We start from the raw sequence: 16,895 nt of genomic DNA on the forward strand, positions 1-16,895 counted from the left end.
CCCTAGTCATAATTTTATGTCTCAGTAAATTTACTACAAACAAAACTATTAAGATTAACAATTGCAATTCTCAATGATTTGTCAGTAAACTACAAATTGTATGAGGAACAGACCAATGACATGAGGTAAATCAGAAGCATTGTGCAAAATTAGGGATTCCTGAATCTGTGTAATTTCAACTGTTTTATGCAAACAACCACAAGTTTTCCAAAGCAACTCACACACATGCATAATAGCCCTGCAAATGCAGACTGTTTAAACTGAGCAAAGACAAGAGGGTGGGTTACTTTCATCCACATACATCCCCATCGATACCCAGCGGTCATAGCCACTTTGTAGTGTAAGACTCATCTAATTGTGAAAAAATAATACCTCTCAAATGCTTAGCACAAGTATCAGGGACAAAACCACATAAAATGGGAGACAAAAGCATAAAACCAGGACAGTTATAGTCTCCATATGCTAGTAAATTTCACAAAGTGCTCCAAATGCTCTTTTAGCCCCCCCCCCCCATCTCATCTTGCTATTTTCATCCCCTGTCTTTCTGCTTTAACACTTTGTATAAACAACTTACAAAAGAATGAAGAAAGATAAAACTTATGATACACAATAAGCTTAGACTGTCACCTTGGTACCATTTTCTCCTGACTTTTCACCCAAGGTGTTTGATTTGGTTACTCATCATCCTAGTTACTTCTGCTATATATGTTGACTGGTGTCTGATTTAACTTGTGTAGCTCCTCTAAGATATGCAGTTTAAGGCATTTTACTAGCCAAAAAAAAAAATGAAAGCTAAACTCTGCTGCAGTTTGTTTTCCTATGCAACACTCAGCTAAATCTCCTCAAGCATGTATAGTTTGCACCTGAGACAGTCACTTTTTGCATCAAAGTGTGCCCGTTATGTACATGAGTAAACACAGTTTAGTAGCCAGAATACGAAGCGATACTTCTGATACTGTTTAAATACTTTTCTTTCGTTATATACCAAGACACTTTTTTGACATTAAAAAACAAACACACCGAAGCATGTCAAGCCCACCCAACTGGGGGGCTGCATCCCCACACCCCCTAACTAAATGTACCAATTCCAAGATTGCACTATAGTGGGGAAAAGGGCAAATTTCCCCATGTTACTTTCCCGGATTAAAATTCTGGTGATGTGAAAGTTTGCTGAAATAAGGTTTAAGTGTTATTGTCATGGTTAAGTAAGATTCGATTAAATGGAATTTCGGTCTACTGAAGTAGACCCCTAGGTATGGAGTAAGGCAATCATCCCAGCTACTGACAATTGGAGTTGCCTTGGTAGTCACCAGTAATATGGCCCTATTACAGTACATTGGGGGAAAAATCTGCAGCAATTAACTGCTAAAGTTTCTACCACAGATTAACACTTGGTGTTCCCTTCTAACAATATTTCTAACTTAATACACTAGATAGACTGCAAGGGTACCGTCACTCTGACAGAAATGTGCAGGAACACTTTGCCTGATACTGTGCGTTACTTTGCTGACAGTCTCTTCTGCAGACATAAGACACATACAGGCACACATATTCTAGCTAACAGCCTTTTGTAAAGTGTACCTGACAGAAGAGTGCACATTCTTAGCAAGGTAGACAGAAACAGCTTACAACGCAGTTGCAGAGCACCTTCCCAGCCTGCATATACATCTAAACAATTTTATTTCTCCTAATAATGCAGTATAACTTTTCATACCTGCAGAACCTAGCCAAAGAAATAACAGCATAATTCTAAGAGTATGCACGTTTATACTTACTTGCACAGCATTTATGCATACTAGATCAGGAGGTATGAATGTCTATGAATTGCTCTATGAATTACTGTAGCATACGTTGCAGCAGACTGCTTATGTTTGCCTGTAGCACTTTGTAGCCATGAGCTTGTGCTTGAGAACTGCCCTTGTACATGCACGGGAGACCTACACCAGTAAGCACACCAAAAGTCAGAGAAATCACACTGTAGGTGTGATTTCCAGGCTTCTGTTTTGTTCATCATGAAAATGATACAATTTTGAGAGGACATTCTGGTGAAAGACAGTGCATGCCAGAGAGTGCCTGTACAGAGTATGAAGGAGAGCAAAATTATGCTTTTTCTCCTTCATGGCTGTTTCAGGCAATGCATATTAAAATGTGGGTACCTGGTAGGACCTGGCTGATGATAGGGAACATTGCAGGCTTCATTTCAATTACCTGAGGTGCAGGACCCCGGATGATTTTCATCCATGGGAGGTGGAGGTTATGCAACAATGCCTTGAATGATGTAATAAGTATTTTTTATGCATTTTTATGTTTTCCTTCATCCTATTTGAGGTTTGGTACCGTTTTGTTACTTAGGAGGAGGTGATGATAGTGGCACCATATGTAGCATGCCTACTACATTTTAATAGAGCTCAATTTAGAGGGATGTTATTCTGTTCCAACTCATGGTGACTGTACCCAAGTTGTTCTATCCCCCATCTATTCCTGTGCCATATGCTGCTTATGCATCTTAAAGTATGCAAAAGTCTTTCACAGAGCTAATAGGAAATACTTAAGGGATTGTATCTGTTTTCCTAGCCATTTACTTTACAGAGGTTCATGTATTTTTGCAGAGAGCTATTTATCCAATTGACAAGCCTGAAAACTTTGTTGCCGAACTTTCAGTGAAAACAAGGTGTTATGGTGTTGCCCTTTCTCCACTGCTGTGTGACTATGGAATTGGTGTGTGTAAGGTAGGGGGTGGGGGTGGGGTAAAGCTTAAAATCACTTTTGCTGAAAGTATCTTTCACAGATTATTTTCATCGCTTTGTCCACTGGACAAAAGATAGGGTTACCACCTGTCCCACTTTTCGAGGGACAGTCCCTCTTTGGGCAGTTGTGTCTTGCAAAAAAATGTAAAAATGGCAAATGTCCTGAGATTTTAGGACAAAATTATTTCCTATATTTTATGTAATAGTTGCATAAAACAGTTATTCTGTATCTGAAATACCTAAATGTTATAAGAAACAGAATAAGTAACTAAAACGCTACAAGAATAAACTTTTATTTAGGCATAAAAGTGAAATTCTGTCCTTTGTACTGGCCATGGGTATGTTTCGTCCTTCAAAATCTGACATTTGCACCAAAAATGTCCCACTTTGGGCATTTGAAAAGGTGGCAACCCTAACAAAAGACTTTCAACAAATAATCATGAATTCTCTTTGATGTGCTATTCCTGTTTAGCATAAGTGAAGTGTGACACAAATTGTGCCAATTTGCACAGGACATGAAAGAAAATTGCAGTTGGCCATGGCTAGTTCCTCCCACAATTGTTGAAATGTTTGTTAAATATTTTCAGCTCACTAAATGATGGCTATCATCCCATTTTGTCTCTTTACTGCAGTTTCAGATGATGGATTTGCTCAGCCAGCACTTCTGTCATTTTCCGCTTTTGTTGAAGTTGAGGCCAATTTGCATGAGGGTGAAGAGTCTGGAAGTACCTCACTAGAGGGAGGTTCTGGATTCCTCACCAGCAGGCAGTCCATCTCCATTGTGTGAGTGTTCCAGCTGCAGCTGGAGGAGGTGAGTGAGTAAGATGTGCTCATGGATAAACACCCTCATGCAGCACACAGCAGATTCACCTGACTGGTCAACCCCAATCATTGGGCTATCAGAGAAGGGTGTGGCCCATATCACTGGACACCCTGATCCATCACATGGTAAAGGATCCTTGTAATGTCTCTCTCTCAGGCAGGATGGGAAAAAACATGCCCACTGATCATACCCATCCTACCCCCGGCCATGTGTGCTCCCTCCATCTTCTGTCATGCCTTAACTCAATGTTTTGTCCAATCTTCCTCATCACCATTTGTGTACCTGCATCTAAAGTCTTCCCATTCTAGTGTGTAAAATTCCAATTCCTGCTGGTCTGTGTTGTTCATTGTCTGTTTACCCCCACACACTAGCCTACCACCATTTACCTAATCTATTTTTCCTTTCACCTTCTTTTTTTCCCCCTTTTATGTCACACTCTACTTAATCTTTCCCTTTTTCCTACTCTCCTGTACACCTCTTCCTCTCATCCTTTCCCTTTAATACATCCAATATGTGTTCACACATGTGGGCACCACAGCAGTGCAGCTGTGAATTCTGCATGGCTGCTCTGCTTTGTGAAGTGCTTGGTGATTAGGGATGTAGTTACATATGCAGCCCAGCTGTTTGCTAGCTTTGTTTTATGTTTAGATATACCAGTCTGTATTTACATTTTCTGTTATCATAAGATCAGCTTTATGTTGAAATCTATCAGCTGGACTTCACATTTTCTGTTCTCATGAGATTGTGCAATTTAGCTTGCATCTACTGTATGGATTGTATCTTGCATTTCATTTCATAATTATCTCTGCTTTACAGTTTCATTGCATGGCTAGGTCCACTTGCATTGGTGCTGCATGCCTCATTTATATATCCTAAAGTGCAATTATCTACACATCAGTATTGCATGCCCTCATTTGAATATTTAATTTATCCATATGCTGCCATGCAGTGTTTCCTACATGTACAAGGCTTGCAAAAAAGTATATCTCTATGAACTTTATACAATCAATATTCATATTGTAAAAAAAAAAAATGGCATGTCATACTAAAAATAGAACGGGGTCTATATTACCATGTCAAAAGACATGTTCGCCAAACACGTCTTAATCAACACAGTAATATCAACTTGTCTAAAACCCGAATGGCCAAGTCAGCGTATTTTTTCCCAAGGGAAAAAAAATTGCTTGGCCGTCATCGGGGATTTGCCCTTTTCCCCAATGTACTGCGATCTTGGAGTTGGTATATTTAGTTAAGGGGGGCACAGTCCCCATATTGGGGGGGGGGTGTCAGGAGCAAAGTCCCCAAGTTGTAGGGCTTGAAAGTGTTTTTTTTTCCTGTACGGCCGAGTGATTTTTTTCTTCTGGGAAAAAATTCATTGACTCGGCCGTTTGGGTTTTAGACAAGTCGATATTACTGTGTCAATTAAGACATGTTTGGCGAACAGGTCTTTTGACATGATAACATATACCTAAATATAACTGCCTCCAGAATAAGATGGCCAGCTATGATTGCCCCACAACAGAGATGACTAGCTGAATTATCACTGAGTAATCACTTGTCTAGAACACATGATCGACCTGAGTGCTCATGCTGTGGTACTGTAGACTGAAGATACCTTAGAAGGACCGTACCAAGCCTCAGTTCTAAGTGCAGTAAGGCAACATAAATACCATTCCAAACACTTAAAAATCCTGCCCCTTTTAAGGACTGAAGCTACAAGTGAGACGTGGATATCTGCTAAGTTACAGAACATCTGAAAAGTAGAGTAACATTTTTAGCAGTTGGCATTATTAGTAAATGAACTCTCTTACCACTATTTAGGTTCAGAAAAAAAGTTAATATCTTGCTATAAATTGATAATGTTGGGATTCAAGCACATTGGCTCTATGGCAATAAAGCCAAACCCAGCTAAATACATTGTGTCTTTTTAAATTATATTGGATTTTAGGGACACTGGTACAAAATAGAAAGTACAGTTGTGTACACTTGCCATAAATGTAGATGTTTGAGTGTATTCACTATTGCAGTCCTCACATATGGGTTATGCGGCTCCCGGTAGCCCTCAGTCGGCCCGAATACCAGAGCCCTTGGTATATGACGTCAGCTGACACCGGTTGTAAAACTGATGTCAGTACATCAGGTATAAAGGGAGGCAGCCGACGCCATTTCCTCAGTTTTTCTTGCCTTAACTGTCAGGAGCCCTCAAAAGAAGGCTAATCCAGGAATGGTAGCACCCTGGACACGTAATACAAAAAAATAAAAATCCATAGTCTGTGCTTTAGGAAAAAAGGGGGAATCGAGGGTGAGAAACCTGGACTGCAATAGTGAATACACTTGAACATCTACATTTATGGTAAGTGTACACAACTGTACTATGTTCTTCCTGTCTCACTGTTATAATCCTCACATTTGGGTTGATTCTCAAAGCCCAGTAAGAAGACAAAGTGGGGAGGAAGGATCACAGATTAAGGGTTGGTAAGGAGGCCCTGCAGAACTGCAAGAGGCAAAACCAGTTCTGGATTTAGAAAACAAAGGTAGATTGTAATGCTTTGTGAATGTATGGACAGAAGACTAAGTAGCTGCTTCTAGAATGTCCTTAGTAGGCACACCTCTCAGAAAGGCTGCAGAGGTAGAGGCTGCTCTAGTAGAATGGGTCCTAATACCCTGATAGGGAACCTTCCCATGCTGCAGGTAACAAAAGTGAATCAAATGAGCAATCCATTTGGAGATGATTTGTTTTGAAATAGCTTTACCCTGAGCCCCAGGAGCAAAACTAACCAATAACTGTTCAGATTTTCAAAAGGATTTAGTTCTAAGTAAAATCTCAGCTGTCTATGCACATCAAGAGAGTGCAGAATCTTTTCCCCTTTATTTTGGGGATTGTTGAAAAATGTAGGCGGGTGAATAGACTGGTTAAGGGTTAAACTGGAAACTACCTTAGGCATAAAGGAGGGATTGGTTCTCAGAGAAATCCGATCTGAGTGAAAAATAAGGAAAGGTTCTACTGCCATTAAGGCTTACAGCTCAGATACCCTTCTAGCTGAAGTAATAGCTAAAAGGAAAGCAGTCTTCCAGGATAGAAACTTCAAATCTGCAGAGGCAGCTGGTTCAAAGGGAGGCAGACTAAGTTTTTCCAGGACAAAATGAAGATCCCAAGCAGGAGTAGGAGATCTTCTGGGAGGTCTAAGATTACTAGCTCCCCTCAGGAACTGCTTCATCAAGGGGTGAGAAAAAATGGATTGCTCAAAAGAACAATGAGCCGAAATTGCTGAAGCGTGAATTTTGATTGAAGAAAAGGAAAGTCCACCATTAAGCAATCCTGCTAGGTAGTCAAGAATGAGTGAAACAGAAGGATGAGAAAAGTCTTCTCCTTTAGCTAGCATCCAAGAGCAAAATCTCTTCCATTTATCCGCATAGGATTTTCTTGTGCTAGGCCTCCTGGCCTCATGAAAAACTTCAACCACCTGTTGGGAAAGATTTAAAGTATTAGCCAGGCAGTTAAATGCAGAGTTTGAAGATGAAGATGAAGGAACTTTGCCCCTCCCTGAACCAACAGATCTGGTACTAGGGGAAGATGCCAAGGCTGAGCCTGGGAAAGGCTGCGAAGGAGGGGATACCAATGCTGCCTGGGCCAATCTGGAGCTAGCAGAATAGCCTTTGGTTTTTCATACCTTATCTTTAGCAGCACTCTGGGAAGAAGAGGCAGAGGAGGGAATGCATAAACTGAGAGATGTGTCCATGGAAAGGGCAACACATCCATCCTCTAAGCTTTGTTGTGAAACTCCCTGGTGCAGAAGGTTGGAAGGAGATGATTGGTGTGAGAGGAGAAAAGATCCACTTGTGGGGTGCCCCAATGATGAGTGATGAGATGGAAAATGTTCCTGTTCAGTTGCCACTCATGAGGATCCAGAACATGTCTTCTCAAATGATCTGCCAAGGAGTTTAGCCTCCCTGGAAGACAGTGGTCTATTAGATGTAAGCTCATGGATGCTGCTATGGACCACAGTTTCATGCTTAGTCTGCACAAGGGGTAAGAGTGAGTCCCCCCTTGCTTGTTGATGTACCACATGACTATGGTATTGTCTGTCCTGATTAGCAGAGTCCCAGGGTAGAGTTGGTCCTTGAAAGCCAGCAAGGCCTGCTGCACTGCCATCAATTCTTTTAAGTTTATGTGCAGATGAATCTGCTGGGTGCTCCAAGTCCCTTGTATGCCCATGCCCTCCAGATGAGCCCCCCATGCAACATCTGAGGCGTCTGTGGTGAGAGTCTGGCTTGCAGGCGGTGGGTGGAAAGGCAGACCCTTGTTCTGAAAACAGGCTGTCGCCCACCAGAGGAACTCCATTTGTAGACAGGGAATCAGGGGAAGAATCAAGTCCAAGTCCTGTATGTGCTGACACCAAAGGTTCTTGAGGTACCATTGAAGTTTTCTCATATGCAGCCTTGTATATGGGATCATCAAAATACATGAAGTCATGAACCCCAGTGCTTGCAGGAATTGCCTTGCAGAGAGCTGGGTCATGTTTGCCAAGTTCATGAAGTAAGTGGAAAGATCTTCTTGCTTCTGTTGAGAGAGGAATACCATCTGGGTGGCTGTATTCAGACTTGCACCCAGGAAAACAATCTACCTTGAAGGAACCGACTTTGACTTCTTTTCGTTGAGAGTGTAACCCAAAGAGGTGAGAGTGTTCTTCATGAAATCCATATCCTTTTCTAATTGTTCTGGGAAGTTTGCTTGACTGAGACAGTCATTAAAGCAAGAAAAGGGGATCCCCAATGGGGTACTTATCTGAAGGCGTCTTCAACTTGGTAGTCGGAAAATGAAACAAAGGTAAACAGCTGACTGGCACTAGTGCGAATTGCATCTGCTTCGGGCTCCACGGCAAGAAAGACTGAAGAAATGGCATCAGCTGCCTCCCTTTATACCTGACGTGCTGACATCAGTTTTAGAACCGGCGTCAGCCGACGTCATATACCAAGGACTCTGGTATTCGGGCCGACTGAGGGCTACCGGGAGCTGGATAACTCATATGTGAAGACTGCAACAGTGAAACATGAAGAACATCAGCAGCCTCAACTACACATATGTTAATCTTTTCAAAAGAATATGGAGAATTTGCTATTAAGCAATGACCTGCTTTCAATACTAATGCTCTTCCCTTCTCTTCCCTAGGGCTAAATGTAAAATAAAGAAATGTTGGATATGAGTATCTAGACATGCCCAGAATTTATACATGCATACATACATGCATGCATGTAGTAGCCAGTCATGTCAACGTGTAGAAGTGCTTCATTAGTAATGACATCTCAAAACACAACTCTGTGTTTATTAATGTTGTACAATGATGCACAACTAAGGTAAATACACAACAGCTCTAACTACCAATATCATGACAGATGTGAAAGCTGGGCCTTTGACACTAATATTAACACAGTTTGATGCAGTAACTCCCTCGGTTCGAGTGATGCTGCTTATCACCTTCCTTGCTCGACTCATCTTTCATACTGCCATTTCCTATATCTTCCTATGCATTTATTACTGTCATGAGCATTCTGCAGTGCTGCAAATCTGACTTGAAATTAATAGTCATGTCTGATAACTGCTGATCCCATGTGACATTTTATTTCCTACTGTATAATATCTGCACTATATGTAAACCATACTCTGCAGAATTTTTTAATAACTCACCCATACCATATCTGAACATATCGTTCTGGATCGTTTTAACTTTCCAGTTACTAAACATAAATACATAAATAAATAAAGTGATTGTGCTTAAAGATCAAATCTCTGCTTATTTCAATAATTCACAAAGGAAATTAACTTCAAGCACACAGCCACAATACTGATGCTGTGTACAATATTCCAGCTGCATTCACTTTTTTCCTTCCCCAATATCCATGTTATTGTTCCGGCTGCTTTGATATTAGATGCTGTACTGCAAGTATTGTGCTATTTTTAACAAATATGACCCTGTTCCTCAATATTTTTGTACTGGTAACTAAATGTGAACCACAAGATAGTGGATTTACCATCAACACTGTAACTCCACTACTGAATGAAGATGTCTGTGCCATCTTCTGTGGATTCAACATATTGCTTGTAAATCTGTAGTTGTCTTTGTCTGCATCATCAACATTTGTCTGATCAAAATATTTGTTGCAAATCTGCATTTTGTTTTCTTTTTCTAGCTGCATTACAAATAGTTAAAATTTTTAACTAGTGTGATATTTCTGAATATTTGATGAACTACACTGTTGCCCTTATGGGCCCAGGTTGTGGATGAAAACGTCTGGTGACCAGTCCACATACCAGGTTATCAAATGTCAGTCAATCTATCTGTCTATCTGTGTATCTATCTATGTATCTATCTGTGTATCTGTCTATCTATCCATCAATAAATAAACAAATAAATGGCATTTCAGAAATATATGCTCCACACAAATTTGTAATTACAGCAATGTCTGTAAAATTAAAATCTGTTTATTAGTGAAAGCATGCAATGTAGTTTAATCTGCAGTAATTATGGAAATTCATATAACTGCTGAGAACTGATCTCACTCGGTCCATCTGATTAAAACTGAAACTGATGGATTGGGGTAACTTTACTTGATAATGTATAACATTTTTTGTCAGTCACTCAAACAATCATTAAACAATACACTAATAAGAGGCATATCTTTGCAGGTTCATGTTTCACTGCCTTCTGCTGTACTGCAGACATAAGTGCAGTTATTTAGTTTGTTGTTTTGTAGTGGTGATAACTTTATCAATTTTAGGCTGTTAACAAGAAGGTGGAAAGGAACAACATGAAGACAGAGATGCCAAAAAGAACAATAAATCCTTTCATTTTGATTTTGTAGAGTACAAATACATAATATACATATTCAGGTGATAGTAATGTGTATCACTGGGGTATAGAAGTTTAGGGGTCCTTCAATCATGTCTGCTTGACCTGCTGTTCACAGCTCTAGCACTGTTGCCAATGGCTGCAATGACGTAAAACCTTACAAGCCATGAATGGTTTCAGTGTTGGTGTACAATGCATTCTACCTTCACAGAGTAATTTCAAGCAGAAATCCAATGCATGGATTGCTGTCTGCTGATGGTGTACACATAGAAATACACAAATTGCTGGCCAAAAGCAGTTACTGTTTTCTAGTGTGGCTTTTAAAGGACTACCTAGGCTCCTCTCACTGTCTGCTCAGATACATCGTATCACATGAATGCTGTACACAGCAAGTATAAGGTGAGAAACTCCACCAAACAAAGAGAAAAAATGCAGCAGAAACTAAAAAATCCTGAAATCAGAACATGTATACATATGTGCTTTTAGACATATAAACTGCTCACATCAAAATGCACTCTTAAAAGTAAATGCCTGCACCAGTTACATTCCCATGGGAATAAATCTCTCTGTCTGCCTATTAACTAAGAATGTTTGTGTAAATCAGAGATGAGCACAAAACAGACACGTGAGCAGTACATTCATCCATGGTACTTTCCCCTGTACAGTCTGTCCCCTACTCACTTAACAATACTGAGCCTACAGTAAGACCTTTAAACTATACCTGCCACTACAAGGTCTGACACTCCAACAACTATACCGTACACATTTGTACAATTCACCCAAAGCAGACAGCTTTGCCAGACAAGTTCTTTTTGTTATTGACAGGTCATTTTCCTTTCTAATAGCTTGCTGCTTTACTTTAACATATATGCATTCAGTCTGTCTTTGTCCTGTTAAGATATATCATGTCTGCAGGGTTTCATCCCAAAGTATCCAGCATTAGTAGCAACATACGGAGTAAGCAAAGTAATTGCCAAGGCTGTAAATCACTGGTGCACACACGGCTTTTCTATCAGCCTGCGAGTACAGGTACTAACTAAGTGGTACATACCTGCTCAAATGAGTACTGCAGAAGAAAATGACCAAACATCTTAAATATGTTTTATCACAAGGCATTCTGGGACTGTGGTCTACATACATAGAAGTCACTTGTGTCTGCTTTGTCTAAATATTTCACTGTGAGCACAATGACTGGGAAGACTTACTTCTGCGTAGGAGCCTTTCTCCACTGATTTCACAATGGGTACCTTATTTCTCTCTTCGAGAGTAAAGCCGTAACCTCCATCACTAGGCTGAATCTGTTGCAACGAGAGATGGAAATTGACAATAAGTGAGTTGTTTCAAAATCATACATGTTTAATTTGCGCATGTATCATTCAAGACAATATTAATGTATATGACTTCAATTCAATATGTTATAACATTGTAAACTGCTTCTTGAACTAAATGTTGTAGCTCATTCCTACATCTGTAAATATGTATATGTTTTTGGCATATCCTTCTATCTGTAAATATATTTTGTTCATTTCTTATATGATCCTACTCACTTAGACTGTGCATAAAAATGGTCCAGTGACATCAATGCGCTACCCTGGTAAACAAATCTAAATAAAACAAATAAAAACAATAAATAAATATACTTGAAGTCATTTAGGGCCATAAACTGAGCCAGATCAAGGTCGTATGCAGGATAATGGACTAGGGCTCCCCTGTCACTTGACTAGGACCCCCCTGTCATGTGACGTCACAACCTCATCGTACCCTCTCATCCTTCACAGTTCTTGCTTGTTGCATTCAGTCTCTCCAGTATATTTCCCTACACAATCTTTACAGTTTAACTTTATAGGATTTGTGCTGTTAGCATGCATTTTTTGAAGGATACGGAAAGTCTGTCCAGCTTTATTGTTTGTTAGTATTATATCATCAGTGATTTGCCAGATATGAGGAACACAGACCTAAAATATGGAGTAAAAATCTGGATATTCTGTCCAAACCTTAAAAGCTAAGAAAGGTATATGACACCTCTCTCAACCTCTTAGTACAACTGCACATGACAAAAAAATAGGATGTCATAATTTCATCCAACTCACAAAAATGTCTGGTAATGGTAAAGAAGTAATCGCATGATATGCTATCACACAAATATTGGTAAAAAAAATGTGCTTTTACTGAACAGCATAGCTCTTAACAAATCAGGGACAAATCTCAAAAGAAACACAGATAAATACAGAAATAATCAGAGACAATCAGTGACAATTATGGACACTCTTAAAAACAATAGTATTATTAAGTGAACCCATTGACAGAATAAGAGAATGTAAATTAACATACACTTTTCGGAAGTAAAAGAAGCCTAAAACTCTAATTATTGTATTATTTATGAAGGGTAATCAGGGACAGTTGAGGAGAGCTATGCGTATGCTCTCACACCTTTCAAGCTCTTAGTGCAAGAAATCTGGACAAAGCCTAAAATAATGGTGGGAGTTGGACAAAGGCACCAAAACAGAGGCATATTTTAAACAATGTTCTTAGAAAAGTAAGGAATACAGAAGTAATCAGAGACAGCTGGGGACAATCATGGGCACTCTTAAAACATTAGTATTATTACCTTAAACACTGACAGAATAAGAGAATGCGAATTAACATACACTTTTCTGTAGTAAAAAAAGCCTATAACTCTAATTATTGTCATTATTTATTAAGGGCAATTCACCAACTTTTCCCCAAGAGCCATCAGTCTTAGGATGGATTACAACAGAGTTAAAATTTGGGTCAAAATCACAGACAATTGAGGAGAGGTTTGCTCTCATAACTCTCTCAGCCTCTTAGTGGAAGAAGTCTGGACAACGTCTAAAATAATGGCAGGACAAAGGCCCAAAAAATGGAGACAGACTTTAAATATTGCTCTTATTACAGTAGAAAATTGTTAGAATACCAGGATTAGTGTTAGCACATTTTTTCTGAAGGATCTGAAGTCTAAAACTCAATTGTTTTAACTCCCTTCTCACACACACACACACACACACACACACACACACACACACACACACATACACACACACACACACACACACACACACACACGACAACAAACTGGCCAGTTCACTACTCAACCTCTTAGTGAAAGAAATCTGAACAACGTCTAAAATAATGACAGGACAAAGGCCCCAAAAGAGGGACACTTTTTAAATATTGATCCTACAAACTTAGAAAGTTGACAGAATGACAGGTATTGCATTAGCATGAATTTTCTGAAGGGTATGAAGCCTGAAACTCAAATATCTGCCTTTATTTTCTGAATTAAACAACATGATTAAACACTATGATTTTATGAGAAACTGACCAAACATATGAGGTAAAAATCTGGACATTCTGTTGACAGAATGACAAGTATTGCATTAGCATGAATTTTCTGAAGGGTATGAAGCCTGAAACTCAAATATCTGTCTTTATTTTCTGAATTAAACAACATGATTAAACACTATGATTTTATGAGAAACTGACCAAACATATGAGGTAAAAACCTGGACATTCTGTGAAAAATCTGTAGGGTTGAGAGGTATACTGATATACTGATAAAATTATACATAAAGAACCAAATGTTCCTTTGCTGACAAAACTGCAAGATGGAGGTGGCAGTAACGTGACGGTGATCGATGAGTTACTTACCTTATGTCCTCGTTCAGTCCATTCCAACTGGCAAACAAAACTCAGTCACTAAGTAGTAGGGCAGGCAGTTCAGTAGACAGATGCTAGCATTGAGCTCTTTTTACTTTTCTCACACTTTAAGAGGGGTCACGGGTCAGTAAGGTGTCACATCAGGATCAGCCAGATGAGCCAATTAGAAGTGAGTGAAACAATAAAAGTGTGGTTTAATGAACCTGCTACTGCACCTGTGACCTCTGCGACCTGCCACTGAACCGACTGAACTATTAAGTCGGTCAGGCCGGGGGAAGCAGACATTATGCACTTGCTTAGTGATGCCTCAGGGAGATAAAAAAAAAACAACATCAATAGTAGTAATGTGCCCCCACACACTCCTAAGAGTGGGAGAAGTCAAGGCAGCCAACCACCATGCTCAAGAGAAATATAATGCTGCAACAACACTTCAGAATTATCGGATCGTAATCCAAATTCCGAAAAAAATAAAATGTCGCATTTCCCATTTTTGGGCCTGTAGCCTTCATCCACCTACTGCTGGATCCAGCCCTGGCCATAAACGCTTCACATAATTTTTACACAATAATTCATTAATTTCATAGTACTGCATATCCTTATTATTATTTCCTCTTATTTGTTGCAGTTTCAGAATAAAAGACTGTAGTTTCATAATGTCACAGAATGTAATCTGTATTCCTACGGCTATATCATTTCAGAAATATGGAATCTGTTCAAACAGAATATCTGTCAATATCCATTTTTTAATTCTTCATTTTTCAACTGTGTCTGCTGTCCCACAATCCCCTACTTCTCTTAGCTCATTCATTCTTCTGCTGCATCTGAAAGGTGAAAACATTCCTGTCCATTCATGTTTCTCTGTGTACCATGGGTCAACAGCTCTTAGAACAGGAGCACATCATCCAGGCAGCCACAGGGGCACTTTGTAGTTAAGCCTTAACCCTCACATCCCAGTGGCATCCTCCATCCCAGTGGCATCCAAAAGGCATTGCCACAATACCAGTTGCAGGCGTACATGCTTACATCCATGCTTTGCCAGGCTGCAACATATGCTACTAGGCATACACATCCCTGTCATCGTAACTGCACTGCTGCCAATTCCTGCTATGACAGCCATTTTGCACTAGGTGTCAGTACAGAAGCAAGGTTAGCTGCCTCCCTGGAATGGATAAACTCCGTCTATCTCAATGTCTGGTTCTTCCAGTACCAGGTTTGCTAAGTGATCCTAGGTTCCCTAAACTGCAATCAGAGCTTTATTTCCCTGCACTATGGAATGAGACACGCAATTTCCATACACAATCACTATTTTAATTTTGTTTAGCAGCACTACAAAATATTAAGAAATAAGAATTTGAGGTGAGTTTCTCTAATCACTGGCCTTCATAGAATTATCAGAATATTAGTGCTGTCTTTTTGTATAATTCTCATAACCCTTAATGCACAATTTTATTTTGAAAGTTACTAAGTAAACGGAGGTATATCACTGATTTATTACATAGATGGTACAGCATATTAATTAATTTCAAAAATATTCAGAGTATTGTCAGTCATCAAACATCTATGTGCTTTCCCACTAACATCTTTAAATGTTTCTAACAAGTGTATGCGCTACTGACTGCATAATGCATACATATTAGGAATAATAAACAGCAATTCTGGTGCATTCAATAAGCATGTTTAATGACATCAAACTTTAGTTTTAAGATCCTTTAGATGGTTTCTAAATGTGGAAGTACATGTACCTAATAAGGTAAAGATATGCCGGAGATCAGAAAGAAAACAATAAACTACAAAACTTTGTCTAAGAAAGAATATTTGCTTAAAAGAATATTTAATTACCCATGGATTGCAGTGTACAGGTATCATTCAAAGTAAACAATATCTTACCTGAACAGCGCTATATGTGTTACCAAACAAATCAATATAATCAAACAAGGTCCATGAAGATCGAAGTTTGGTTAATAGAATCATCGTTCACAAGCTTATTTTTTCAGTTTTGGTTCCAACATCCATGCTGACTTCAGAACAAGAATCATAAGTACATTGCCCACATTACCCATTTATTCTACCAGGAGGCAAGACCTGAGTGGCCAAGTTTCCAGATGGTATCATTGTGTAAATGGGATGTCCACTTCATAGTATGTTTATACACTGTTCCTGCTCTGCCTAAGGAGGATAGGTATGTAATGGGCCACAAAAAGACAAAATAAGCGCATTTCAGTACGGATCTCTTGTTGTATTACCAAGATTCTTGTGTTCAGTATGTCCATGTCCAGTAAGGACACTCCTGCAGGACCAACACCCAAGCCAAATAATCTACTACTCAGTCCTTCTTCCCAAAGCTGACCCCTTCAAGTGCCTATGCCAGTCTTTGAACCTTGGTCACTGGCTACACAGGCAAATATACCCTGTCCATGTGCCTTTGCACTGTCCGCTTTACAAATAATTTATTGGTATACAATACTGATGCACACTCTTCCTGTTTCTTCCCCTATGTGACTAAGCGAATGTCACTATTTATTAATACTTTCACACTTATTACCAACCACATCACCAGAATTATAGGACTGATATCTCTTACACAGGAACAGGATACACGTTTTTTGATACCTAACCTTTGATGCATCTATGGCCAAGATATATCTAAATAAATAAGAGGCTAATTTTCTACCTCCAGGTTAGAATATGATTTAAGAACATTTTCAAAACTGGCACATTAGACAGTAAGTTTAACTAATTCATGTATGCACCTATCCTCTCACTACTTTTCTAGTCTTCACATGACCATTATCCTCCTGT

At 39.4% G+C, this 16,895-nt stretch overlaps 1 protein-coding gene across 1 annotated transcript in view; it reads right to left on the reverse strand.

The window, feature by feature from the left end:
* Window positions 1–16,895, reverse strand: part of PREX2 (phosphatidylinositol-3,4,5-trisphosphate dependent Rac exchange factor 2) — a 1,787,099-nt gene that overhangs the window by 947,611 nt on the left and 822,593 nt on the right. Inside the window, exon 18 of the mRNA XM_044066265.1 lies at window positions 11,624–11,716. Coding sequence (XP_043922200.1) covers window positions 11,624–11,716 — 93 coding nt within the window. The remainder of the gene's footprint in view (window positions 1–11,623; window positions 11,717–16,895) is intronic.

This window comes from Protopterus annectens, chromosome 3.part1, assembly GCF_019279795.1.
Source record: "Protopterus annectens isolate FY-2018-M chromosome 3.part1, PAN1.0, whole genome shotgun sequence".
Classification (NCBI taxonomy): Eukaryota; Metazoa; Chordata; order Ceratodontiformes; family Protopteridae; genus Protopterus; species Protopterus annectens.